General features: G+C 38.4%; 2 protein-coding genes across 5 annotated transcripts in view; both read right to left on the bottom strand.

Moving 5' to 3' along the window:
• LOC146484004 (uncharacterized) overlaps nt 1-17,462 on the bottom strand; it is a 29,771-nt gene extending 12,309 nt beyond the window's left edge. Inside the window, exons 1-16 of one of the 3 annotated variants that reach the window (XM_085105325.1) lie at nt 16,823-17,457; nt 11,491-11,651; nt 10,449-11,102; nt 9,564-9,785; nt 8,612-8,881; nt 7,600-7,718; nt 7,336-7,394; nt 6,375-6,523; nt 5,689-5,775; nt 4,833-4,927; nt 4,246-4,458; nt 3,850-3,918; nt 3,145-3,262; nt 1,816-1,968; nt 1,489-1,558; nt 729-858 (exon numbers count right to left, since the gene is read on the bottom strand). In XM_085105325.1, coding sequence (XP_084961451.1) covers nt 729-858; nt 1,489-1,558; nt 1,816-1,968; nt 3,145-3,262; nt 3,850-3,918; nt 4,246-4,458; nt 4,833-4,927; nt 5,689-5,775; nt 6,375-6,523; nt 7,336-7,394; nt 7,600-7,718; nt 8,612-8,881; nt 9,564-9,785; nt 10,449-11,102; nt 11,491-11,651; nt 16,823-17,001 — 2,748 coding nt within the window. In that variant the 5' untranslated portion in view covers nt 17,002-17,457. Of the gene's footprint in view, nt 1-728; nt 859-1,488; nt 1,559-1,815; nt 1,969-3,144; nt 3,263-3,849; nt 3,919-4,245; nt 4,459-4,832; nt 4,928-5,688; nt 5,776-6,374; nt 6,524-7,335; nt 7,395-7,599; nt 7,719-8,611; nt 8,882-9,563; nt 11,103-11,490; nt 11,652-16,822 lie in introns of all 3 variants that reach the window. The other 2 variants (XM_085105323.1, XM_085105324.1) reach the window with 2 other exon arrangements.
• Nucleotides 17,463-20,327: 2,865 nt separating this feature from the next.
• The window catches only part of LOC146484002 (uncharacterized), a 44,368-nt gene continuing 38,145 nt past the window's right edge, over nt 20,328-26,550 (bottom strand). For both annotated transcript variants that reach the window (XM_085105327.1, XM_085105328.1), the window contains exons 13-14: nt 25,680-25,750; nt 20,328-22,852 (exon numbers count right to left, since the gene is read on the bottom strand). In XM_085105327.1, the coding sequence (XP_084961453.1) occupies nt 22,839-22,852; nt 25,680-25,750 (85 nt within the window). In that variant the 3' untranslated portion in view covers nt 20,328-22,838. The remainder of the gene's footprint in view (nt 22,853-25,679; nt 25,751-26,550) is intronic.

The following is a 26,550-nucleotide window of genomic DNA, read 5'->3' as shown; positions in this document are numbered from 1 at the left end:
TCAATGCAGGTTTTTTTGTTTAACGGTCGAGTTTTGATTTGATTAATACCTGCAGCAACTCATTTCACGATTTCTTTTAATTCAATTTTTATCTCGGTTTTTAAAGGCTTTCATCAGTTACTTACATTTACACATCGCATTTATATTTGTGTTAGTTCTAATCTCTTAAACTGAACATTTGAACAATTGTTGACAGAAAAGAAGAAGCTATCATGACAGTTCTAAACAGTCCGTCTGAGTTGAGAGTTAATTTATGGATTATTTGATTCAAGACTAACAACTTAATGCTTGACCGCTAAAAGCTAATGAATAATTAACCCCAGTGTACAAGAGTAATAATAATAAATAATAATAATAATAATAATAATAATAATAATAATCGAATATTTATCCAGGATAACCCTTCAGTATAGAATACTTTTATCAACGGGGTCCTGTTGACTAAGAATTAAAAACTTACAAATAAGAGTAATTAAGAACTGATATGTAAAAGCAAAACATGCACTAATTTAGAACTACAGTAAAAATTTACAGATAAAAATCGTCCAAGGCTTTCCTGAATAAAAATCTAGAATTAATGCTTCTCAGACTTAAAGGTAAAGAATTAAATGTCGAGGCACCTAAAAAATAAAAATTACGGCGTGCAAATCCAGTTTGACCTTGGGCAGTTTTGCTGCTTTCCCCTATTATTCACTAAATGCACAGAATAAATCACAAATAACACTTACATCAACTTCTTGAAGGTTTCTAGAGGCAATGATGACAGGATTATCTAATTTTTCAGCTGGCTTAGGGTCCATGGCTATGGATATCACAGCTGAGTTGATTTCAAACGCGAGGCCCTTGTCGCTATATGCACTGCAAAAACAAAACGGCACAAACTTACTAGGTATTTAAGTCGTTCTCTCTTAACTGGTTAGCGTACGTTTTTATTGAACCTAGCATAATTTTTCACTAAGTTTTCACTTATTGTAATTAGTGTTGTTTCATCTGTGTTTAGTTTAGTTTAGTTTAGCTTTTTCACACGGCTCCTAGAAAGATCATTTAATGAAATGATGATGATAATGATGATGATGATGATGATGATGATGATGATGATGATGATGATGATGATGATGATCATGATGATGATGATGATGATGATGATCATGATGATGATGATGATGATGATGATGATTACATGGCATATTATTGAACTAAACATGCGTTCAAAAGAGATGTGGCACATCTTTTGCCCCTGCTGAGGGTAACCTCAGTGAAATTTCCTACCGCAAAACAACTATCTGTTCAAAGAGACGAAAAGCTGTCAAACATGTCGAGCGGATGATAGAGGTTCAAATCATGCAGAGACGTTAACAGGCTTTAACAAACTACACCACGACTGAATATAAAACGGACGCGAAAATTAGTCATAATTAAATATCGATAAACAGTTGTTATAGTATCAAAGTCTCTAAGCCCCTAAAATATGTATTTTATCACACATACCTTTCAAAAGAAAGAATTCTTGTAAGTGTTCTGTACAAAAAGCCAGCAATTCGGATTCCATTATTCTTTCCTTGAGAACAAGAAAAAGTAAAGCGACCTTAACCAAATGTTTTACAGATCTTAAAACTATTTCTTGGTATGTAATTCACATTTTAAAATACAGTGTTGCGTAAAGCCGTCTGTGGGGCAAAGTTCCTCGGGTCCATCAAACTCCATCTACACGAGGTAAAGAACTCTGTGACCAGACTAAATAATTTCTCATCAGGATCAGACTATGGGCGTACGAAGATTTTACTAAACTGTTTTACAGTCGTCTAGTGAGCGTACCGACATCCATGGACTTGATCATCTCTTGTTGTAGCACCACAAACGTAGTGGCATTCCATTTCTTTTCCACCTCATGTAGCTCGGGCCAGCGGTAGTTTGGAAATATGACGTCTTCGGATACAGTCTGTGGATCGGCTCGGCCGGCTCCCATAACTGCATACATGGAAAAGATGACGGTTTAAATTCAAACTTATAGAGCGGTTTCCAATTATGTGTCATAAAACTAAAACCAAAGTGATTGCGTTGGCCAATCGCAACAGATGGGAACAATACAACGAGCCAATCAGAATTCGAAGCAAATACATGTAACCGGCGCCAAGCGCGGGCAAAAGCGTGCGGCGAAAACACGATTGGTTTTGGTTTGGATTCCCATTGGTTGAGAAAGTGGCGCGAGTTTCGTTAACCAATCACAGAGCGTAGTAATGTAAAACCAAAGCAAACACGACGTTACTTTCCACACTCAATTGAAAACCGCTCTAACAGTATCCAATACATAATTTATAACTTTCTACCAAATTGCACGAACAGAGATTCATAAGTCCCTATAGTGAGACCAGCGAGGTCACAGGTTACCAGTTACAGATTTACCACGGGGTATACGTAGAGGGAATTGCACACATCTATTTTAAACACAATGCATTCAAAACAATATACTGCAACTGAAGTTCTGTGAATTTACGATATCTACAAAACCATTCAATTGAACAAATCTAACAAACGAATGAATTAACCAGTGGTAAAAATAAAACTGAAAAAGGTCTTGTTCTTTTCATGCGTCTTCTACAAAGCCGTTACTGTTGCGGCTTTTGATGATGAAACAAAGTTGGCCTGAATTGTTATACATCCCCACAAGCAATTCAGAAGCATACGTAGATATAATTATATCGTCTGTCTACTGATCGGTTTCGATAAATCTGCAAACCTACATTGCTTCGTTTACATCAACTGCATGGGTTGCCATTCCGGGGGTACTTCTCGGATTGTTTTTTAACTCCATATCCTTTATTAAACTTTCAGACCAAAATGTTTTTAAAATATGTATACCCTGTTTCAGATCTAAACGGTTCAAAAACCATACACTTTGGCGCCTCACATAGTTCAACATCATATTCAGAACGAACACTGCCTACACTCTCTAACTTCGGCTGTTTTATCCTGCTCGTTTTATTCCATTCTTATTGTAGAGCTGACGTTTTCACTTTAATACCCCCAGCTGGAAAATATCTACTGTTCTCGCGTTTAGGCTACTCCCCCATCTATTATATATTCAGGTAAATGAACAATTTCATCTGACAGGTGAGAACTACAGTTCACTCGTTCACTACTCACCCACATTCTCGGCTTTTATTATTGCTAAATTCCTGTCTCCTGGGTATGTGGTAATCCTAGCAGCTTGGAGACCATATCTTTCCAAGGCCAGGATGAATTTTGATGCCGTCTGTATCAACTGTGAACACAATTATAACTGAAATGTTAGAGATTTTTTACCTTGAACTGAACCTGATAATGCAGTCGGAATTTCACTTCACATACTTTACGCCTCGTGGGAAGACAACTAAGGGAATAAAATCCCATTAACAGTACTCCGGAAATATTTCGAAATGGAATTTTTTTTCCTTTACAACTTTCGGGCTCTAACGACTGAAGATTTCAAAAATGCTCTCCTACATGGATTGGTGCAAACAGGAAAACGTTATTTGTCAACCCGTTTTTGGAGACCAATCATGCCATTTTTAGTGTGGACAGAAGACCGAAGGTCAAAACAAAAAAAATGTTCTAGAATTGTGTGGATGGCGAAAACGCCCGTATGGTCGGAAAAATTTCATGCGTTGTGGAGTTCAAAAATTTCCTAATTAGTGTGAATGGCGCGCTCCTCAGATCAAACGTCTGTTCGTGAGAGGAAAATCAATCAGACGGTCGCTATCAGTTCATTGTTAATCCCATATCACCCACCCAACCCGTCAATAGAAATTTATATGACTACAGGAATAGCTCATAAGATTAGCTGATGCTAATATTTTTTGTAGTAATCACCTTTTGAGCAATTATGAACTCCTGTTCGTTGTTCAGATGGAGGACATTGCTAGCCGCTTTGAGCACATGCTATTGAAGGCAAAAAATATCCACAAAACTTAACATCAGTCATACAACGTTTGTGTGCATATTAATTATAGACCAAACAAGGAAAAGAGCACAAAACCAGGTATTGGCACCCCTATTACCTCCCACAAACCAACGATTTACGTTGCAGGTTTTATTTCACAAAAGCGACTAAAATTTATCGCTTTATATCTTCTATAATTTATCAACAATTATCACTACCATTTATATTCATACATTCTTATATTCATGCTTTACATTCTTATTCAAGAACAAAAGAACCGAGCTAAGTTTCTTATTAAAAAATTCAAAAGGGCTTAAATTCCTAACCTCAACTTCCTTTTTACTGTGCGCACTCTCTTGCTTTTTCCGCGTTATGTAATCAACCAATAGTTCCAGTATTTCTGTGCTTACGGCAAGATCGCCAGCCATAGTTCCATAGTCCTCGTTCGGCGTAGTCAGGTTCAAAAGGGTCTGTAAACCTGTCAGGATATCATTCTCTGTCTCGTCTGAAACAGTTTCGCCAGACGTGGATTGGTCTATCTACAAAGGAACGTCAAACAAAATGCACAAGCGTGAGCAACGTGGACGGGCGATAAATTATCTATTTGTTCATATTAATTATTTTTAGCTTAATCAACTCCTCATAACTAACAAGTAACAAATGTTTTAACTGTTTTAGATAATGCAGTTAAAGGAATATCATCTTCTCTTAAATTCATGATAGCGAGCGTGAGGGGTAAAATATCAGTGAGTCACGTGACAAGGAGTTTACTTACAGCTCGTCATGCATGTGGCATATCTGAGAAAAACTGCAAACGAGGCAGATAAGATCGAGCTCCGAAATAGTTATCGCTTATCAACGCTTTGCGTGCCAAAGTTCAGATGGTGAAGTTACCCTAAACTTGACTGTTTACCTTATTTCTGAGATTAACAAAGTTGTCACTTCTACAGTTAGTGTAGTCAGGATAGTACCAGTCCCCCACCACGGAGCAGTTCCGTTTAGCGAAACCTAAACAACAATCAAACTTTTATTACTAAAAACAATAAAACATCCAAGGCTTTGTCTTCACGCAATTCCTTTTACACGTTCGTCACTACTGAATCTCAAAAATGAGACAAGGTGAAATTAAACTTTTAAATTTTAGTCGCTTTATCCTCTTTTGTAAGGGAGTTAAGGGCCCAGACAAAAATAAGCAAACCTAAATGAAGAGACTATCGGAAAATATGTAGAACTGCAATGGACGCCAAAAACATAGTAAACGTTTTGCTGTAGTATAAATGAAAAGATAAAAAGAAGGCTACAGTTTTGTCACATGGGACTCAGTACGCTGGAACTATAGGCCATTCTCGAGTTTCTTTGAACCTCATTATGAAAGCGAGGCTTCGTGCATAGTTTTTATGATGAAATTAGTTTTCATTCACATGCAAACAAAACTAATTTTCATACGCAAAGATTTGCACTTAGCCTCGCTTTGATAATGAGGTTCAAAGCAACTCAGAAATGGCCTATTGCTTCGCTACTAGCAAGAGTGTTTGCCACTACATGGCCAACATAAAAATAAATTGGAACTTGAAAACGACAATTCGAGCATTCTTTTTTTTTTTTTTTTCTCACGTGAGTTAGTTGCGCTTGGGGTCTTCCGTCCGCGAAAGAACACTTGTTACGCTTCTGTTGAGGGGAGGTTCTGTTAACATTCACGCATAAACGAATATTCTCAATATTTATTTACAGTTTTGACCCATAATCATGACAAAGCCCTTTCAACAAACCTTGAGCTCCCCTGGGACATGGCTGGACGTCAGTTTCCCCATAAGCCGTATCACTCCACGTGACATTTTCAAACTCAGATGGACAGGCTTAAAAACAATCATCATTCGATGTTTAAGATAAACGTTTTAAATACTGTACCCTTAAGTCATATATACATGTTTTTATTATCTAAACAGGAGTGTTTTCCTAGAAAATACACAACTCGTAAAATTCATATGAAACTGCATCCGGGACCCGAGTGGCGTATTTTCCATATCCTAACTAGTGAGAAAATTGATGACGTCATTTCCCGCTTTTTCACGGTTATTTGTGCAAACAGTCGGTGAAAAATGGCGAGCGATAGATTCGTCGATATAATGAAAAGAAAATTACACGTTGGCTTGAAGATATTAACTTTAATTTCGAGTGGTAAAAACGCTATTTTACTCACTCGCTGCACTTCGTAAAATATTGTTTTTACCACTCGAAAATAAAATTCATATCTTCGCGCCGCCTTGTAATATCCTCTGTATATAAGATGTCGATGTGAAGAAATAAAAAAAGTTAAAAAGAAAGAGCATCTTGAAAAGGAAAACACGAGGTTGTCCGTATAACGTTTTCCTAAAATAAAGTAAAAACAGGTGAAAATTTCTTGAGATTGGGCTCAAGTTCCAAAATGGTGTGGTTATTAATAAGTAATTTTTACCTTGGGCTGGTTCAAACGAGTACTTATAGCGATCCACAGGTATATCGCCCAGCTTCGCCTGCTCCATGTCTGCTTTCAGAGTTTTTTCTACTGAATCATCCTTGTCCTCAAATGTCTTCACTAAAATATCCGCTATGACTGAGCCTGGCCTGCAAACATAATAAGAAGAAACTACGGTGAGATTATATAGAAAAAAACCTGCCTTTGGCCCGTGTAAGAATTTACCTTTTATCACGTTAATTAGGTATCAAATATGTAATATCGTTTTAGAGCTGTTAGTCTTGTTGTTCGCGACAAGCTGGACAGTTGGGCCCGTTCCATTCATTTCGCTAAAATTAACCCCCCTAATACTCTTTTAATACGGAGACTTGTTCTTGTCCCAAAACAACGTTCGTAATTTCAAGACTCGACTGTATATGAATAAACGCTTTGAGGGTTTTATCAAAAGCGATGTTCAAGAAGGAAATAATTCTTAACAACCCACACTAAAAGGCCACTGGCGATCACAGAAACAGATATGTGATTTATATACCGTAAATGCTCGAATTAGCGCCCGGGGCGCTTATTTAATTTTCTAAGGCGAGAGGGGGGCGCTTATTTCGTTTTTCAATTTTTAGCCTCAAAATGACACTATCTTTATCTCCATTTGAAACCAAACTACAACATAAAAATTCAAAAACCTTATAGAAAACTACTTTTTGCGAACTCGAAACTTTCTTAAGACTTTTCCATCAAAAGGGGGGGGGGGGGGGCACTTATTTGAAGGGGTGCGCTTATTACAATTTTTGAGCCTTAGGAGGGACGCTAATTCGAAGTAGGGCGCTTATTTGAAGCTGGGCGATAATTCGAGCATTTACGGTACCTGAATTGTCTGTTGTTCCTTTCCAGTAATGTCACAGGTTATTAATCTCTATTTTGACTGCTATCAGTAGAAAACGAAACCAAGGGAAATGCTACTTACCGAAGTTTAACAAGGCTGACACCAAGAAAAGCAGAGACGGAACTCAACACGGACCGCACCTTTAAATTACAAATATGTGTCAGAGCCATGATGTATGAATTCGCACGCAGAGCCACACACAGATATAGAAGTGAGCTTGGGGAAAATCGGGGAAAAATGACTTCCAAGTTTTCATTAACTCAATCGAATGTTTGTACAAGTTCTCTCTTTCATAGTCGTTTAAGGCTATTTATATTCACTCGTTGAAATATTTCAACGACTTACCTGTGAAGTGATCTTTTCAGCGAGGTCCTGGAATTCTTTGGAATCTTTGTTCTTCATGTTGTCATTGAACTCTTCATTAATTAATCTCACTCTGAGCATCGTATACCTTGCCCCATTTTCTAAGAGAGATTTTACCACCAACTACCTTAGTAACAGGCGAATTGTACGTTCGCTAAACGCAAAAGACGCAAAAGTTATCCAGAAAACAAAAAACAAAAAAAAAAGTGTTAATCAGAGACATGCAAAAATTAACGATAAAAACCGACGTTTCGGTGTCTTCATGACGCCATTGTCAAGGAGAAATAAAAAATTACAGAGTCTGCGGCAAGGTGTAACAATAAATTAGCATATAGTGTTTAAGGCTAATTAAATAAATACTTTTGCGCGAATAGAGTCGTTTTGCACGTTAAGAGTGGGTTTTAGGTCTCTGATGAAAAAAGTGTTAATCATTATTATTATGATTGCGTTGGCATAAGGGTAGAATAAAAAGATCAAGGATCATAATCTTAAAGGGGAAGTATCATGGGGTTTTTGACCCCCTTTGTTAAAAGTTGTGAAATAAGGCTTAATTCACTTTGCTACAAAATAATTCTAGAACAACGAGAGGAGAGAAATCAACTTAATTCTTGACAGGAACATTTCGTACGCTGTTCTAGCGCATTTTGGAAACAAAAATACGAAAACTTGAAAAACATTAGCCTAACATATTTCAAGTTTCAATCACTCCAACCTACTCTGTTTCTGGCCAGAGGCACTAATCGACAGTCTTATTGCACTGGGGTGATAATTTATAACAAAACTAGACAATTATCTTTTTTTTCGTTTCTGTTGTCAGACTAACATTTTTGGGTTTTGAAATGACATCAGATTTTCGTGATACTTCCCCTTTAAGTGGCTTTCACTCTTAATACAGAAATCTATTGACTGATGATGTGTTTAGTTGAGTGCCTACACAGCTACCGAACGTAGATACTGTTAAAACCAACGTCATAAAGTGCAAGTTTCTACATACGATTCACAGATATCTTCAGTTTGCGTTTGTCCCGTCCAAGCTCATTCGTAGCTTCACAATATATTTCCGAATTTTTCACAGCCTTGAATTTGATCTCACTTTCTGAGTCACGTGATGTCACAGTCACACCATCTACCGTATCTACAGGCTGATCGTTGAAAGTTAAGTGGACTTTAGGTGGTGGGTTGCCTGTGGCGACACATTTGGCTTGTACCATGCTATTAAGGCCTACTACTTTCGGTGCATCAAACGTTGTGATAACTGGTGATCCTGGAAACAAAACAAAGAAATAATAGAGAGTAAACAATTTTACGAACAGATGTTTTAATGAATTTACAGAAATTAAATTTCTACCATTTCATATAATTCATCATCATTTCGACAGTGCTTAGGCTCGATTTTCGGCGCTGGAACAGCGGCTGCTAATCGAGCCTAGACAGTGCTCTGATCTGTTTGACTTCTTCAGTTTTTAAGAGTATTTAAACTACAACAATAAATAAAACTAAAACTCGGAATGTGTGTAATGCGTTCAAACGTTCTTCAATATTGAATTATTAAAATTTTCTGTGATTTTAGAGAAACCACCACAATAATATACAAATAAAAACTGATGCAGAATGTGAAATCGGAATGTAAAAGTTACGACAACAAACAACAATCCGCATTTAAAGGACGGATTTAACAGAAATTGAACGCTTTGCGTGAACATATCTATCCAAATTGTGATTGAAGCAAAAGTACTTAATGAGCTTATAACATCGTGTTCACACCAGCAGCATTTTTATCCTGTCTTAAGTGTAAGTATCGTATTAATTTATCTTATCCGCGGTATCCCTCTATCAAGCAAATTATTAACTTTTGTCAGGAGCCCATCACCAGTCATGGGCTCCTCTTTTGTTCTATTTGTACCCTTTCTGAGGCAGAACCATCTGTATCATTCTCTAAATGTTACCTGGCATGATGGGTGGAGTTGTAGCAGCAGTCGAGGCATTGAAGATATCACTAACAGTCGGTGAAACATCAGCTGTGCTCGCCAACGTCACATCAACACCAGGGGAATGTAATGGCGGAGTAGTTGCAGCAGAGGAACTGATATCAAGCCGCATGCTGGAAGTCGCCAGTAACTCAAGGACAGTAGACGTAGATGATGATATCACCTCCAGGACAGCTGGAGATGATGTCATTGGAGGAACGGCTTGAGATGACGTCAGTACAGGGGCAACTTGAGATGACATCAGGGCAGCAACGGCTTGAGATGACGTCAGTGGAGGAACAGTTTGGGATGATGTTAGTGCAGGGACAACTTGAGATGACGTCAGGGCAGCAACGACTTGAGATGACGTTAGTGCAGGGACAACTTGAGATGACGTCAGGGCAGCAACGACTTGAGATGACGTTAGTGCAGGGACAACTTGAGATGACGACAGGGCAGCAACGACTTGAGATGACGTTAGTGCAGGGACAACTTGAGATGACGTCAGTGCAGCAACGACTTGAGATGACGTTAGTGCAGGGACAACTTGAGATGACGTCAGTGCAAGTACAGCTTGAGATGACGTTAGTGCAGGGACAACTTGAGATGACGTCAGTGCAGCAACGACTTGAGATGACGTTAGTGCAGGGACAACTTGAGATGACGTCAGTGCAAGTACAGCTTGAGATGAGGTTAGTGCAGGGACAACTTGAGATGACGTCAGGACAGCAACGACTTGAGATGACGTTAGTGCAGGGACAACTTGAGATGACGTCAGTGCAAGTACAGCTTGAGATGACGTTAGTGCAGGGACAACTTGAGATGACGTCGGGGTAGCAACGGCTGGTGATGACGTCAGTGGAGGAACGGCTTGAGATGACGTTGGTGCAGGGACAACTTGAGATGACGTAAGGGCAGCAACGACGTGAGATGACGTTAATGCAGGGACAACTTGAGATGATGTCAGTGGAGGAACGGCTTGAGATGATGTTAGTGCAGGGACAACTTGAGACGACGTCAGTGCAAGTGCAGCTTGAGATGACATTAGTGCAGGGACAACTTGAGATGACGTCGGGGCAGCAACGGCTGGTGATGACGTCAGTGGAGAAACGGCTTGAGATGACGTTGGTGCAGGGACAACTTGAGATGACGTCAGGGCAGCAACGACTTGAGATGACGTTAATGCAGGGACAACTTGAGATGACGTCAGTGGAGGAACGGCTTGAGATGATGTTAGTGCAGGGACAACTTGATATGACGTCAGTGCAGGGATGGCTTGGGATGACGTCACCACAGAGGCGGCTTGAGATGACGTCTCAACAGGGACGTGTTGAGATGATGCCGTTACATAAATAGACTTTGAAGATTCAATCGCTCCTTTACTTACAAATTCTGACACCACAGAAGGCTTCCTTTCTGAAACCACTGGTGAACTGGAAAGTACAATGGCCCCAGCTGTGGTGGACTCTGTGCTTTTACTGGGAACAGCAAATTTCTGCCTGACAACGGATGATCCATCTGTTGTTAAAAGATTAATGTTACTTGAACATCAGTAAGTAGATTATTTTAGTTTTAGAATTGAATTGCTGCTTTCAAGAGGTATGGCATACCAATGAACCCCTTGAAAGTAGCACTGCTAAAGCCGGGTTTTGAAGGTTTGCCTGGAGAATGAAATAATCTATAGTAATGAACAGAATGTCAAGTACAGCAACAAAATGCTAAGGAAAAGTACCTTCGCGCAGAGAATAGCTAGTGGTATTACTGGATCAGAATGTCACACGTTATGTATAACGTAAAGCTGTTCACAAAAAATTACCTCAAAGACATCAAGTAGGAAAGAGATTCATGCACAAAAACTAGATATTAAGTAATTAACAATGTCATGAACGAAATGTAGCGTTCTTACCACAAGCAAAAGATTCCTCTTTGAGATCTGGAAATGAAGTACCACTTAGATCACCAGACAAGTCAGAGCATTTTCCTCTTATCTCAATCCCTTTCTCTGTGAGGGTTTTCCAGAATCGATAAAATTCGCAGTCACATTTCAAAGGATTTCCCCTGAAGTCCCTATTGGAAAGAAATAAACAGGCCACGTTGGTTGAGTTATTTTCAGAATCGTTTTGATATACGACACACAACTGGCATGGATGAAAACCTAAAAAATAAAAGCGTTCAATGACAGTACAGTGAAATAATAAACATTTTTAAGCAACCTTCAATCTCGTACGAAAGTCCTCAGGCTCTTTGGCCAGCGGTTTGTCCCCAGGAGAGACTCTGAGGAACTGGAATTGCATTACCGCAGGATTTCTGTGGTAAAACTTATGACAATGCAAACTTTTACGGCGCAGCGAATCAAAAAATGTAATTTGTTTTCGAATTCTCCAGAGTCTCTCCTGGCGCCCTCCCGCTGACCAAAAAGCCTGAGGACTCTGGGTACGAGTTTGAGAAACCTTAAGATGAAATAGTGAGAATTAACAAAAATGACGTTTTTCAGTGTGAATTGTTACTGACACTGAATATTAAACATCTTTGGCCATAAATGTTGAAGGGGATAGTGTTTTAAACGAAACTGTGGTGCTTCGTCGGTGGAGGAGTGACCACGAATGTTTGGTTTTCACCGCTGAAGTTCAAAAGGTACATTAGCCACCAAAAAAGTTGGCGTTTCGAGCGCTAGCTCTCCGTGGTCCTTCGTCAGAGTGTATCGGAAGGGCTAACACTCGAAGCATCAGCTTTTTATCTCTTGAAGGTGGCCCTGATTTGCCTTAGCAACTCATTTGATAACACCAAACATCCTTAGGCCATAAATGGCCACATTGCAATCACTTGTAAATAAAAATGCTGCACTTAGTTATACCGTCGTGTCTTACAAACTACTTACTATATGGGAATGATGCCGTATTATTCAGTAAGTGACACAGGCATACTCGGAAAAAAATCCGAGTGCTCCTATCAGGAGTCGAACCTAAGACTTTACTTATATGCTACGAGAACAGACTCGATGTCTTTCCTGTCCTGGTGTCGTATACTGAACTGATAAGGGTAGCAGCGTTGAGACTCGATCAGTAAAATGAAGCTTGTTGTTGAAACGCTTCAATGCCATTATGACATTTTTTTGTACCAGGTAAAATATTACAAGATATTCTACCTCACGGGAAACAAATGGATGAACAGCAACTTCAGTTAAGAAACATAGAGTGTTTAGCATGCTGAGGGCGTTTTTTGTTTTCGAGACTTTAATCATCTACCATCTAGTTACTTCGTCTTTATGTGTAGAATGGAAACAGCCCGCAGCCATAGATACACATTGCCTTCTTGTGTGGCTTTGAAATGATGTTAGATAAAACAATGGATCACGAAACTGGTATCACATTGCTGAAAGTAAAGGAACATCAGAAGAACGAAAGGTTGAAAAGGTCTTAATAGTCTTCCAAATTTGAAATATTGCATCCTAACCACAAAGCCTCTACGTTCTTCAAGCACAATTGAAAATATTCGAATATTCTGAGTTAACAAAGGCCGCTGGCAATTTTGCAAAACCACAAGCAAGTATCGACAATGTGCGTCGGTGAATAGGGACTAAAGCCGCAGAAATTAAAAAAAAGTGTATAGAAATATTACTATGAATGAAAAAGCACTCGAGTCTCTTTACGGTGACCAACTGTACCTTAATAAACTCCATTGATAAAACCAAACATTCGTTTCCACTCCCCACTGACGCAGCCCTACAGTGTCTTTAGAAACTAACCCCCGGCTTATCCAAGAAATATCATTAGCTTTTAACTTAATATGTGAATATCATGAAAATAGCATGGTGTTTTTCTTTCTTTAATTTACGAGCAAAACCCGCTGATAAAGAAATCCACTTCAATGATTTACGAACAATTTAAAGAAAACCCGCCCGAAAATTTCCATACACATGAATGTGTCTGACAGTCTCTCTAGAATGGTTCGGGCATGTAGAGAGCAGTACAGTTAAACAATTTAGTACTTCGTTAAGGCCACCAATTTAGTACTTCGTTAAGGCCACCAACTTCCTAAAAGCTTCAGTTTAGTATAATAAAGTTAACGAAACTAAACGTAGAAAAAATTCAATTTGCCTACAAATTTAGCAGACGCCATTTGCGGAGGCGTTTGTTCTCGCAGGCTGAAAAATTTAGCTTGAACCATTCTAGCGGATTGGTCTGTTTGTAAAAAATAACTGTCCTAGTTAGCTTAGAGGCATTCCCTTTGAGAAAAGACTGGTCAGTGACTGCAGCAGTGATATTTTAATCATTAAAGATTGAACATATATCATGAGTCGAATTTTTACTAATTTCTACACTCTAAATAATTTGTCGTATTATTTCCAGTGGTCTCTCTTTAAGACTACAGTGGACCCCGAATATAACGGACCCCTTTATAACGATCTCACCAGCATATCGAACAATTTGCTTCAGCTTGACCAGTTATAGCAAAAAAGTAAAAGAGTAAATACAGCAAAAAAAAACTGCATATAACGAACACAATCCAAGAGCTTAAAATTAAAATCCGCACCGATCTAACGAAAAATTCCATCACTCGACTGAAATTGAATACAAAAGAGATAAAGATAGATAAAGTCCTTCATGCCCTACTAAATTCCATTGGGAAAGACGATAAGTATCTCAACAGGTTGTTATAACATTTGCTACTTGATTGATTGTGGCATCTACGTTGTCTCTTATCACTTTTGTAAATTCTAAAAGGCCTGTGTTTGAAGGGTGTTCGAAATATATGAATGGTCCACAACATCTTAGGTTTGACTGCCTAGAAGAGGACAAAATTTTCCCTGTTTAAAAATCTTGATGTATTTCTTTGCCTTTACGCATAAGTCTAATCACGTGACATTTACTATTAACTGATAATCATGCATTTCTATCTGCCATTGTCATTTTCTTTGATTAAGCTATCTCGAACAAACCATTTTCCTCGTTAAAGCCCTTAACCTAGGCCACTACTTGAGTAAATTATCAGCCAAACTGACTGATAAAACGAAGATTTTGGTCGATTTTCCCACAACTTCGTTACAAATCCCGATAAAATGAACACACTTTGCCAGTCCCTTGGCACGTCATTGTGCCATTTTCTTGTTGCGGTGACATAAAGAGAAATCGTTATCGTTCAATTAAGTGCAAATCGACAATTATCAACGATCTGAAACCACCCGCGGGCTTTAGCTCCAACATAGCTTCAATAGATGAAATGCTTGGCTGAGAACACCACAAAAGTTCCCTGGTATGATCTGATTAGCTTTTATTATTATAACGGAATTAGTGATTAATTCTGTGCAACCTGTACTCTACGAAACTACTGTGGCCGATCAAGTATTTAATCGGAACCAGACTAGAATTTAGTTCAAGATGGTAATGAGTACAGAGAAAACAGGAAAGTTCTGGCCCTGAGCTCAAATGGCTTGCGCGTGATTCGCCAGTCAATCAAACTAAAACTTGGTTGAGTGACTTCTTTTAGGATGGGGCGTGGTGCGTGACTTGTTATCAATAGCACGTGACACGCCTGTTTCAAAGTTTCAATAGGGGTCTTTTAAAGCACTGGTCCATGACAATGTAAACTAAGCCATTCCCGCGCGAAAAACTAGCAGCCGACATGATATTGACTTAACTTCAAGTGGAAGTTCGTCATTTTCGGCGTCTTTTTTCAGTAGATTTCCGAGTTTAAAAACATCACGTTTGCTTTGTTTTAATCTCGCCTGGTTAAGTTCACCTTTTACATCGGTCTTCATTATTTTATCATTTTCAGTTCCAAAGCACCAGGATTTAAAGTTAAAAAAAGTTTACTCAGTATTAAAACCATATTACAGGTTAAGGTTTGACATTGGAGAACAAAAGAAGCTCGTGGCAAACTCCCAACTGTACCCTGATGGCTTAAAAAACGTTAATTTGCCGGCGAATGTCAAAGGCAAAAAGATGGTGGGTTTTGCTGCGTCTAGACAAAGTGAAGTGCATTTAAATGATAAAGGACCGCCAACAAAAATGCTACTAGTACACTAAGGACCTATAGAAGAATTGTATTCGCCACCTAACTGATAATTTGCTATTTTGCACAGCGGCTAACACATTAAATGAAGATAAAAAAAAGCCTGTGGATGGATAAATGCCAAGTAATCATACTTTGACATTTGATAAATGCATGACGAGGGTTGACACAGTTGATGTTGGTTCAACTGCTTAATATTTGGTTTGTGGTGAGTTATATTTTGTAAATAGCCAAAACAAATTCTCATGGGCTGTCAATACCTTCAAAATTCATCTGTTAGTTTTTGGTAACTTTGCATTTTTAATTAATACTTGAATTCAAAAAAAGGAAAACTTATTTATCAGTACCAATCTGTCTTTGTCGGAGTTCCAAAATGCTCTCTCCAATTAATGTATATTTAACTCAGTTTTTGGCCCGGGAGATTTCTTTCATGTTTTTTCTTTTCGCAGAAGATGTTATTTATTTTTATTCAGTTATTATTATTTTTATTATTTGTATTATTTATTTCTCCCTTTTTGAAAAAAAATTCCCTTTTTTAATCCAACGCATTACGTATAATTGTAGCTTTTGTTATAATTCACTCGAGAACTGAGAAATTATATTTGCAAATTTGTCCTCCTAAAACCCATTAGAAAAGGCTGCCTATAAATGTGCGAGAATCTCCAGTATATGAAAACAGGAGAGAGAGGATGATGCGTTCATTACAATTTATTTACAACTGATTTTAGCTCAAGACGATGTATAAAGCAGTATTAAATATTCCTGGTTTTTCTTTCGACGACCGCAAGCCAAGAACGAAAACTCTAGAAATGTCATGTGAATTGCAGGGAGTGACGAGCAAGCCCGTTCCAATTTTTATGGGATATTATACGAAAATCACACCTTATTTTGTCTAAATTTGAAAAGCAATTTTCTACCTGCATACATACATTGAAATTGTTTGAAAGCGAATATTTTCGATAACTAGACGAACCGTAAACGAATTATCGCGCAAACGAATTAAAATGTGAAACTAACAGTGGCCAACAAGGTAATGGAACAAGTCAATCAGTTTGACTCAAACTTCGATAGGGCCAATTCGTCGGATTTTGTTACACCACAACTCTTGATGAAATAAAGCATTAACTCTTGTAGCCTTTACAAAAACACGTGTGCTATGTTTTGAAACAAATGAATTTCGACATGCTATAAACACACTAAAGAACATCCACTGACATATAACTTACACTGTTGATGTGTTCATTGGCAGCTCGCTAAGCCTGATTGAAGCGAGTCCTTCACTTGTGCAGTTCAAAGACACTTTGAGGTCGATGGATGTACATTTACACGAATCTGGGCAAACGGTGCTTGATCGAGAAACAGCGATAAAAAGCGCTGTAAATAGCAGATTATAAATCAAAACCATCTTGCTTTACTCCGGAGTTTTGAGTCAATGTTTTGATGCATCGAAGACCTGCCACAGCCAGCAATCGTTCAAAAACAACACATGATCTTGTGTACGCGCACGTTAAAGGTTCGGATTTCAAAATGGACGAACGTCGATTCCCCCGCCGTTTGCTACTTGGCCGACTCGCCAGGTGAATATAGCTGAATACGTCTTGTTGTGCTTGTGGCTTTCACGCTATTCTTTTAAATTTCCATAACTTAAAATTCATGATATGCGTAGAATACAAACGCCTATCAGTGTCTTGCATAATAGATTGAAGCTGTCGCTAGCCAAACATGTCTTCAAAAACGACAATTTTACGTCGCCGGGGCATTGTGATAGATACTTCAAAGGCAGATGCAATTTCGCTGTTCACCCAGACAACATCACAATATTAGTTTAACGTGCTATCATCTGCCGGCCTTGGGCCAACATGTCACACTAAATTTAACCCATAAAATAACGCCGGAAATACAACTGTGTTGATGACGGCTTGATCTTTTTTGCGTGCCTTCGTGTGAAAAAAACTTTCAATCCTGTCTTAGAGTGTTTATATTTCTTATAAACTATTTCATTTTTAATCAGTTGTTTATTTAAGAGAGATACAAACCCTTTGAGAAGTTATTACGAATGTTTGTATTTCCAAAAAAGACGTAATCATGCATGGAATCTGGAGAGAGCTCTTCTGTCTCACAAAGGGCTATTTAAGGACCCTCGCTTAGATCGGAATCCGGCTCGTGAGAAAAGACGCGAAACCAACCAGGATTTTTAGCAAAATCATAATTTAGGACAAGATACAAGTTGTTAAAAAGTTAAATAGGCATTATCAACTTTTTGATTGTTGCCCATGGGCAGCAAATCAAACAAGGTGCAATATTATCATTTGAAAAGAATTAATTCATGGTTTAAATATTCGGTTGCTTACTGGTTGAATTTCTCTTAATGAAAAACACAGATACGAAAAAGCTGTAATGAAATACTAAAGTTATACAACATGTTCAAAGAATTCCTTGTCATCTGGTACCCCGCTGATCGAGACGCATCTTATTTCAATATTTCCACGACGCAATATTCAGTCGTAGACCCAAAACTAATAAAATTACTTCAATTTAACTACATCAATTTACATTTAAAACAGATTTAAACAAAGAGCGACCATATATTTTGACTACATCAAATTAAACAAAGAATGACTTTCTTGTCACAGTGATCGGAAGATACTAAGAAGAAATAAAGATTTTACCCCTTTCGGAGCCTACATTTGTAATATGGCTTATTGTTAATTGCCGAAAATTATTCTTGTCCCGAATTAATCGTCCCCACCACACATTACATGAATCTTTGACTCTTGCGGTTGAACATTCAAAGAGTAGAGTTTACTTTAATACATATATCTGAAAATTAATATAGAAATCTACATAGAATGATTTAGGTCAACGATCGTGTCACTGGAACTGTCTGAAAAATTTGAAATTGAATAGCTGTGCTTTTTTTGTAAGTGAACTCCCTGCACTAGTATCGATGACAGGTGTTAAGTTTCTTGCTTTTTTTTTTTTTTTTTTTCATTCTTTTTTCCTTTCAAAAAGCATGTTGCAAAAATCATACTTTCGAAACGTGAAGTGCAAAGTTTTTTCCTACGTGAGCTGAATTAAACGGTAGCCACTTTATGAACACAATTCTTTGCCTAGAGGGATTAATTAATAGCTCGGAGAATCTAAAGGATATTGTTTCGACATTATGACCTTGCAGTCTCCACACGAAAGTGTATTATAAGCAGATACAACATGATATAATATCGTGGGAGAACATGAACATATGGCTTGCCCTCTCCGTCCAATACCCTGGTACCTGCAAGATTGCTGAATTAAATCCAGCAAAAATATTTATTCGTGCAGAAACATGGAGGTTTAACAGCAGGCAGCAAGTAGTTATAATTCTTTTGTTATTTCTGTTGTGCTGTCTAGTCTCAAAAAGAGCTTAATTGAATAGGCCCTCTAACACAGAACTAAACTAATTGTAAATAAATTTTAGTTGCCTACCAACGGGTGGTGATTAGTCTCAATTTAATTATAAGGCAAAAGTGTCATTTCCTTCTCAGCCAATCTCTATATTTCCGTCAGAAAAAGGAATTGAGCATTGGTTTATCGGCACTGCTTATTTGTTTTTTCCAGCAAGAAGCAGAGAGTGAAAAAAAGACCCAAAAAAAAAGTATACAAGTTTGCGACACTAATTACCACCTGTGATCACGAACAGCGTTAGCCATGAATGGTAAGTGAGAAGCAATCAAGCGAGAGAGTTGCCCTTTGATACCTTCTTGAAATTACCTCATTTGCACAATATCTTCAGGCGCCAAATTAAAAGTTTTGGACGCCAAACGAGTGCACAGACGACAAGACTTAGTGAGTCTTAGTGAGTAAGGATGATAAATGTCTCTTTAGAGGGCTAATGAATGAATTTAATTGTTACTGGTAGCGTGACCCGTTTCGTGTCGCTTGCATCTTTCAAGCATATCAAGCCCTTTTTGCGCTTGAAACACACCCCTGGGTACGTACTGGGTCCGTTTTGGATCGGTCAAAATATTTCCATGGATAAGATTTTAATCACGTTTTCCAACTATTTGCCCCAATGTGGCCTTCTTGCTTATAGATGACATTGAAATATTTTGGGAGGAGCTTTGACGCACGAACATGATAATTCAAGCACCATTAATTACGCCAAGCAAACGGAAAGCGTTTCGTGCACTTTGCGGCGTAACAGTGTTGCCTTGCAAGTTGTACGTATAACCACCGCCGTGCAATGCAATTTTTCATGTTGAAAGCAGATGCCTTCTTCTTGTATTTACGAAAAATGAAAAATCTTGCGCGCCGAGGTGATAAGCTCAAGAAACAAACACAACCTGCAACGCAATATTGCTAAGCTGAAAAGTTGCGCGAAAATGTGGCTCATATTACTTGTTGTTTTAATATACAATACAACTTTTCTTGGAACATCCAGTGTAGCGCTGATTAAGAACATTACATAACAAGTATCTCAATCCACCAGACGCACCGAAACGTATCCTGGAAAGGTGTGAACCAGTTTGGCGAAGGATGGTCCCTTGTCAGCTTTCTCAGAAAATCGTCGCGGACGCGAGCGAATAAAATCGTGCATTCTCCCAATTTCTCGCTGAAGCTTGTAAAAAGTTAAAAAAGATATTTGTTTAAATATCGTTAAAAGATAGTCTGCAAAAACCGGGTGCGCGTTGTATGCATTCACTTGTTAGTCGGTGGCCTTAGTGTACGGCCCATTCCTATCAATGAATTCAATTATTACGCAAGTCTTGCGACTTTAAGTTGCACAAAAATGCTTTATTTAGTCGTCCAAAACAATCGCCCGGCAAACTCGTTTACTTCCTTTCATATACAAACACCAATATTTACAGTTCATCCTACATTGTGTACAAGGTGTAATTTACAAGTGAAGTTAAAACCTGACCGAATACTTACAAATACATTAATACACAAATGATATGTTTCGTCTCTATAAAATGGAAGATTGTATCAACAGTTATTACGTAATCACTTTGGTAACTTTGAAAGTCTTCCCTCTTTTTTAATTCTTTGTACGTGCGACAACTCTGTTTAGTTGATAACGGAAGTAATTAGTGTTTTAACAAGTAATTACACATGTACATCATCTTGACTAACCTCAAAAAATTCACACCAGTTGAAAGTAAATTTATGGTTGGTTATTTAATGTCTAGGTAGATAATTTTAAAACACCGTATTCAATGGTTTATACAGGAAATACGCGCGAATAATTAACAATAATTATTCCACGAGCGCGCGTTGGATAGATAGCCAACTCGGCGAGTCGCTATAATCATCACATATCCAACAAGCGTGAGTGGAATAATTGTTTCATTAAAACAAATTAAAAACAATGAAGAAACATTGCTAGATCTTGCTGATTTCGCTTTGCAAGAACAATCAGAAGGATGGTAGTAATTTCCTCGGTTATGGTAAAATGGCTCATATACCATGGCCGCTAAGCCAATCAAATTCCTGCAATTGAATTATACAATGATCCAGTTTTTAATAATCGATATTATATTCAAACGAGCCCCCTGTGGGTCAGGGGGAGGAGACGGCTGACTAAAAAGATTTGAGTAGTTAGCAATAAAGTAGCATGTCAACGTGTATTGCCTGTAAACCATTGGATAAAGATTTTTTATTCTACTGCATTATACACCTGTACAATACTCAACCTAGGATACTAAAGATTCCGTGCAACACGCTGCAAGACAGGGAAACAGGTGTGACACGATGCCATTTTTCCCTTATAAGGTAAAATCACGTGAAACGTTTAGTCTAATGATAAGATCTTTCGATTGGCTCCAATCCATTCAAAAATTTTGTTAAGATTAATCAATAAATGATAGCAAATGACAGGCACCGTTCAAGCATCGACCAACACCCTCAGGCTTTTAACTTACACACAGATTTGAAGCTGGAAACTTTCGAATTTCATATTGTAAAGCACAACACCACAAAGGAAGTACTTTGATATCAGCAACGCTCTGGTCACAGCTTTGGACTCCATCCGAAACCTCCAAAAGTTAGAACCAATCTTATTCAGAATAATAAACAATACCATGGAAAGGTAAAGCTCGAAAACTATGTTGAAATCACGAGTTACACTTGAGAATTTTGTCAAGATTCAATTCTAACAGCTATATTGTGCAGTATAAGAACGAGTACAACAGGAAAGTACTTCTCAGCATCTTTCATTGGAATGGTCATACCTCAGAATTTCATCCACACTGAATTGTTAGAGCCATTTTGCACAGCATGATAAACGGTACTGCTCAGTAACTTTCATTTGAATGAACACACTTCAGGATTTTACCTAGAGCCACCTTGCAAAGCATGATGAATAGTACAACAGAAAAGTACTGTTTAATGTTTCATTTGAGGCGTCAAACTTTAGTATTTTGTCCACAAGAAACACACAAATCGAGGTGTGACCCTGAGAAAAAGGGTTGACGCCATTGCCAATATTCTGCGATTCCACTGATAAATCACACCATGCACAAATGAACATCGAACCGCTTGTGTATGCTCTCAGCTCTCGATGATCAAACCTGCGCTGAAATAAAGGCCAAGTGCCTTTGCTACTACACAAAATGCTCCTTAAGCATCAACAGAAAGATATCACGTGAATCTCGAAGGGAGAACTCAAACCTTGACCAGATTTGTTGAATTTTTTCCCAAGACATAATGGAGGAGCTTGAAAAAACTGGGCCAACTTTATCACGTTGCCCATCAGTTTCATTCTGTTCATCTGTCTGTCTGTCGAAGCGTAGTTTAGTGCACCAGAAGGGGAAATTATAACAAAGCAGTCACTTTTCATAACCTTACTAAAAATAGCTGATAGAAACCCTTTAGCCAAGTCTGGTTTACATTAGCGACGCAAGAGCGCAAGGGTTTACAAGAACACTTAAAAAACGCAAACAAAATATTTTAAGCCTTTTCCTGACGCTTGCTTCTAAAACTGTTTGAATGGATTCTTGTGCCTGTACTTGTGTCGCTATCGAAAACCAGCGAATTTACAAAGGCCTCCAAACTATTGTTTCTTAACAATACACCACGGTGAAGAACAATACTTAAGAACCTCTTCACTAAGGACACCCTTGTAAAGAATCCGGCCCCTGGCGTTTATCACAAAAGATTTACGAAACAGAGTGAATTAGAAATTGCACAATACAATGCCACGACCACCACACTTTTCTTTTCAATTAATCCTCGGCGTTTTGAGTAGTTAGTGCTTGTTGAACGTCACTTTGAACTCTCTGGAAAAAAAATTATACACATTCATTAAAAGACTAATACTTATTGGATTCCCTCCAACAGCCTTTAGCAATAAGCTCAGATCTGTGTATAAGTAGAGAAGTTAAGCAAAATAGATGGAAATATATATGATTCTTCAAACAAAGTGTTTCTTTTGGCAAGCGTGGTCCAAAGTTTGGCTATATGCCGCTCCACTGTCGACTCGTAAAATACCTTAAATACGTACAGTGATGCTTGCTCCAATCAACCTGAATTTAAGAGATTGACGTATACTTTTGTCCGTTAGGCTAATAATATTTCAATTTAATTACAAGAATCTGGCGTGAAAAATGATTTGCTTTATTGCGGGTAGCCAAAACATGTTCTTTGTTTAGTTTTAAGTGCACGGATATTGAATTCTTTGTTGGCAGACCACTTATGAATACTGTCTGCGCACTTAAATAGAACCTTCTCGAGGTCACAAAGAAATGCTTATGAAAGTTATGCCTAAAAGTTTTCCCTGTGAAAATAATTGTGGAATTAAAACTAAGCCATAGATGAAATACACCATACACGTGCGGCAGGGTAAAATAAACTCTTGATGCAATAAAAAGAATTGTTCATTTTGTTGAATTGCTATGCCGCACATCCGTGATTATGTCATAGCCAACAGATCACGAGGTCATGCTCCATTTTTCCCTTACTCGATTATTGTTCTTTCATTCTTTTAATAAAGTGTACGGAGAATGCACTCTTTGGGAATACCATTTATGAGGCGTTGGTGTCAAGTTCTCTAAAACCAACCTACAACAATTCTGAATATAACACTGAAATATGCATTAAAATTTTGTGTTAGGGGAAGAGTCAGTGTGTTGTTAGTTGTTAACCTAAGTTATTCGAATTCCGTCTTCACACTTGGCATTTCGTCCACAGACTCAAAACTGAACCACCAGCGAACAGCATCAAAGGAATATTAACTGCTCAATAGCTTTCATTTTTCTGTCTGTTTAATTTCATCGCTTCAGTAGACATAGATATTAGCCCTGCGGAGGGGGGGGGGGGGGGGGTTACATGTTACCCGTACGATTTTTAAAACCGGTACGTATTCATCCTGTTTCTCTCTTTAGGCTACGTATTCGTTTACAGTAGCCGTCAAAAATCTTACTTCCAAACCAGCGCGAGTTTACCCCAGTAGCTACAAGGCCGTAGCCAGGAGAGGCGAGGTAAATGTTGCGGGCGCTGAACACGCTGGCGTCTAGCAGAACCTGGAGGCCCACTCCCCTAGAAACGTTTGAAATCAAGAAGCTTTGAAATGTAATTTTTAGTTCTTTTTCATTGATATCTCTTCAAAATCAGTCTCCCTCAAAGGTAAATTAGTAGCGTCCTTATTGCTTACAAGTCCACATTTTTTGTACTCGCTCCTAGGCCGTGTAATACTCGCACCAAGCATCACACTTCCTTCCTGCTCCATGCCGTTGCTATAGCCTCCCAGGCAGTCATATTTAGGGAAATCGTATTACCCTTCTCCCCACGACTCCCCTAAATATGTCTGCCCAAGAGGCTACCGATACTACGGCCCAGTAGTATAGTGATTAAACAAGCGATATCAAATCCTGCAATTCATAGAAAGCTCGCTATAAATGCACACAAATTGGCTGTTTCTTAAGATGCATGACGATGGAATTACGACTTTATGGACGTCTGCGAACTCGCCAATCGAACTTGTTTACGTTCCAGCTGCATTTGAAGAATTTGTGCTCTTGACGCACATTTAACTTTGAACAAACTACCTGCTGGGATCATACTTGTACTTGAAGGCTTGTTTAATATACATTCGTGCACATGACAATTACCTTGCTGTACTTAGAATAAATATACAGAAACTCACAGGTGGCTTTGGCATATCATGGCGGGCGATAAGTAGGACGATAACAACTGATTATGAAAACAGGAACCGGTAGGATTAAGTGCTAATTTTATAGACATAAACAAAAGCGCTGAAGAGTTTGACGAAACTGATAAAACTGGGCAAATCGCTCACTTTATGAGAGTTAAGCCAAGCTTTCAGTACGCAATCGTAAACGCTATTTGGGAATCATTTTTCAACTAACAATACTCTTTTTTTTTTTTTCATTTCGGGATAAAAACTGTAGACGAGACGTGCCTCGTGTCTTGCCTCATGCTGCTCCGGCCCTGAGCTATCTATCTAACAATCTTTTCGCGTGCTTAACCCTTTAACCCCTTATATCAAAGAACAAATTCCCCTATCTTGTCCCCATACTTTTCTTATAAAAGTACTTGGAAAAAATTATTAAAACATCAAAACAATTCACCTTGGATGATCATATCCTTAATTTAATTCTCACGACCTCAGGGGTTGACTAAGCATTAATATTACAAAGAGAAATTTGATGCTGATCACTGTTTAAAGGGTTAAGGCGGACGTTGTGGCGGACACGCCACACAGCTCTCTGTCTCTCTTTCATTGCTGTGATAGTTCACTAGTAGACAGTAGCCATACCGGATCGAAATTCCCGTACCGCTGCAAAAACTCACACCGGTTTCATGCATTTCATTTCATTTCATTTCATTTCATTTCATTTCATGCTGGTCATTTAATGTCCATTTTAATTTCAACTCTTTCAATGCTGCGTTAAACGTAGCACAAATTTTTCATCTGGTACAGAAATGAAACTCGCACATTGCAAGGTACAGTATGATTTATGTAGGAGACGGATTACTGATACAACACACAGCTATAAACTAGTTTGCATTGTTCGTAAGGGTAGCAGGGTAGCTAATTCAGTTCAGTGGAATCTAATTACTTCAATTGCAATATAATTGACTTACTCAGCACGTTATCCCATATCTGGACTCGAGCGTGTTCTTCTGGGAGCCAGTTTTCAGGTCGACTGAGAAGCCTGTTAGAAGCGGGAGAGAACTGAACGTGAACACACTGTAAAATATATTGATATAGTATGAACAGCGTAAAACTCGCGTTTTGATTGGTGTAGCGCAGTTGGTGATTAGAGTATAGACGCACGATCGATGTCATCAAGTGGTGGACTGGCGCACGTGATCAGAGTTTAGAGTCTAGAGTCCAGCCAGAGTGACTGGTCAACAAAGTATTGCAAACTGTTCTCGCGAGTAGCGGACAAACATAGGCACAAAACTGGCCGACGACAAATTGGGCAAAAACCGTTGCAAGAGACCTCAAACAGGTTAAAAAGCTATAACTTTGTTGGGAAGTGAAAAGGAAGAAAATATTTGTCAAAATATGTCGCCGATAGAAATCCGGTAATGGCAAGTAATCAATCACAAATCACAAGCGACCGATATGCTGTAATATTTGGGGAGCAGAAATTCCTTCTGGAATAAAGGTTAGTTTTAAAAATATTGTTAGTGAAATTCTTTCCGATTATACTCTAATTTAAAGGATCACAACTGCATGTGTGTAGTAGTCTAGAACTATGCTTGAAAGTTTTTGACTCAGCTCAGTCAATGTAATGCTCGCTCATGAAATGTGTTCAAAGGTCTGATAACGCACAGAGGACTTTAAAACGTGGTAAGAAAATAATCTGCGCTGTATGAGACTCGCTAGAAGGAGCAACTTGGGGTATGTAGGTACATGAACATTCCATGTCGAGAGTTCGTACAAAACAACGATATAAAAAGGAATTGAAGCGGGAGCACGGGAAACGACTTCTTTCAATATGTTGAA

The sequence above is a fragment of the Pavona decussata genome, unplaced genomic scaffold, assembly GCF_977016875.1.
Source record: "Pavona decussata unplaced genomic scaffold, jaPavDecu1.1 SCAFFOLD_37, whole genome shotgun sequence".
In the NCBI taxonomy this organism is placed as follows: Eukaryota; Metazoa; Cnidaria; class Anthozoa; order Scleractinia; family Agariciidae; genus Pavona; species Pavona decussata.
The sequence above is the reverse complement of the archived record's forward strand: the minus strand, read 5'-3'. Positions and strand labels throughout refer to the sequence as shown.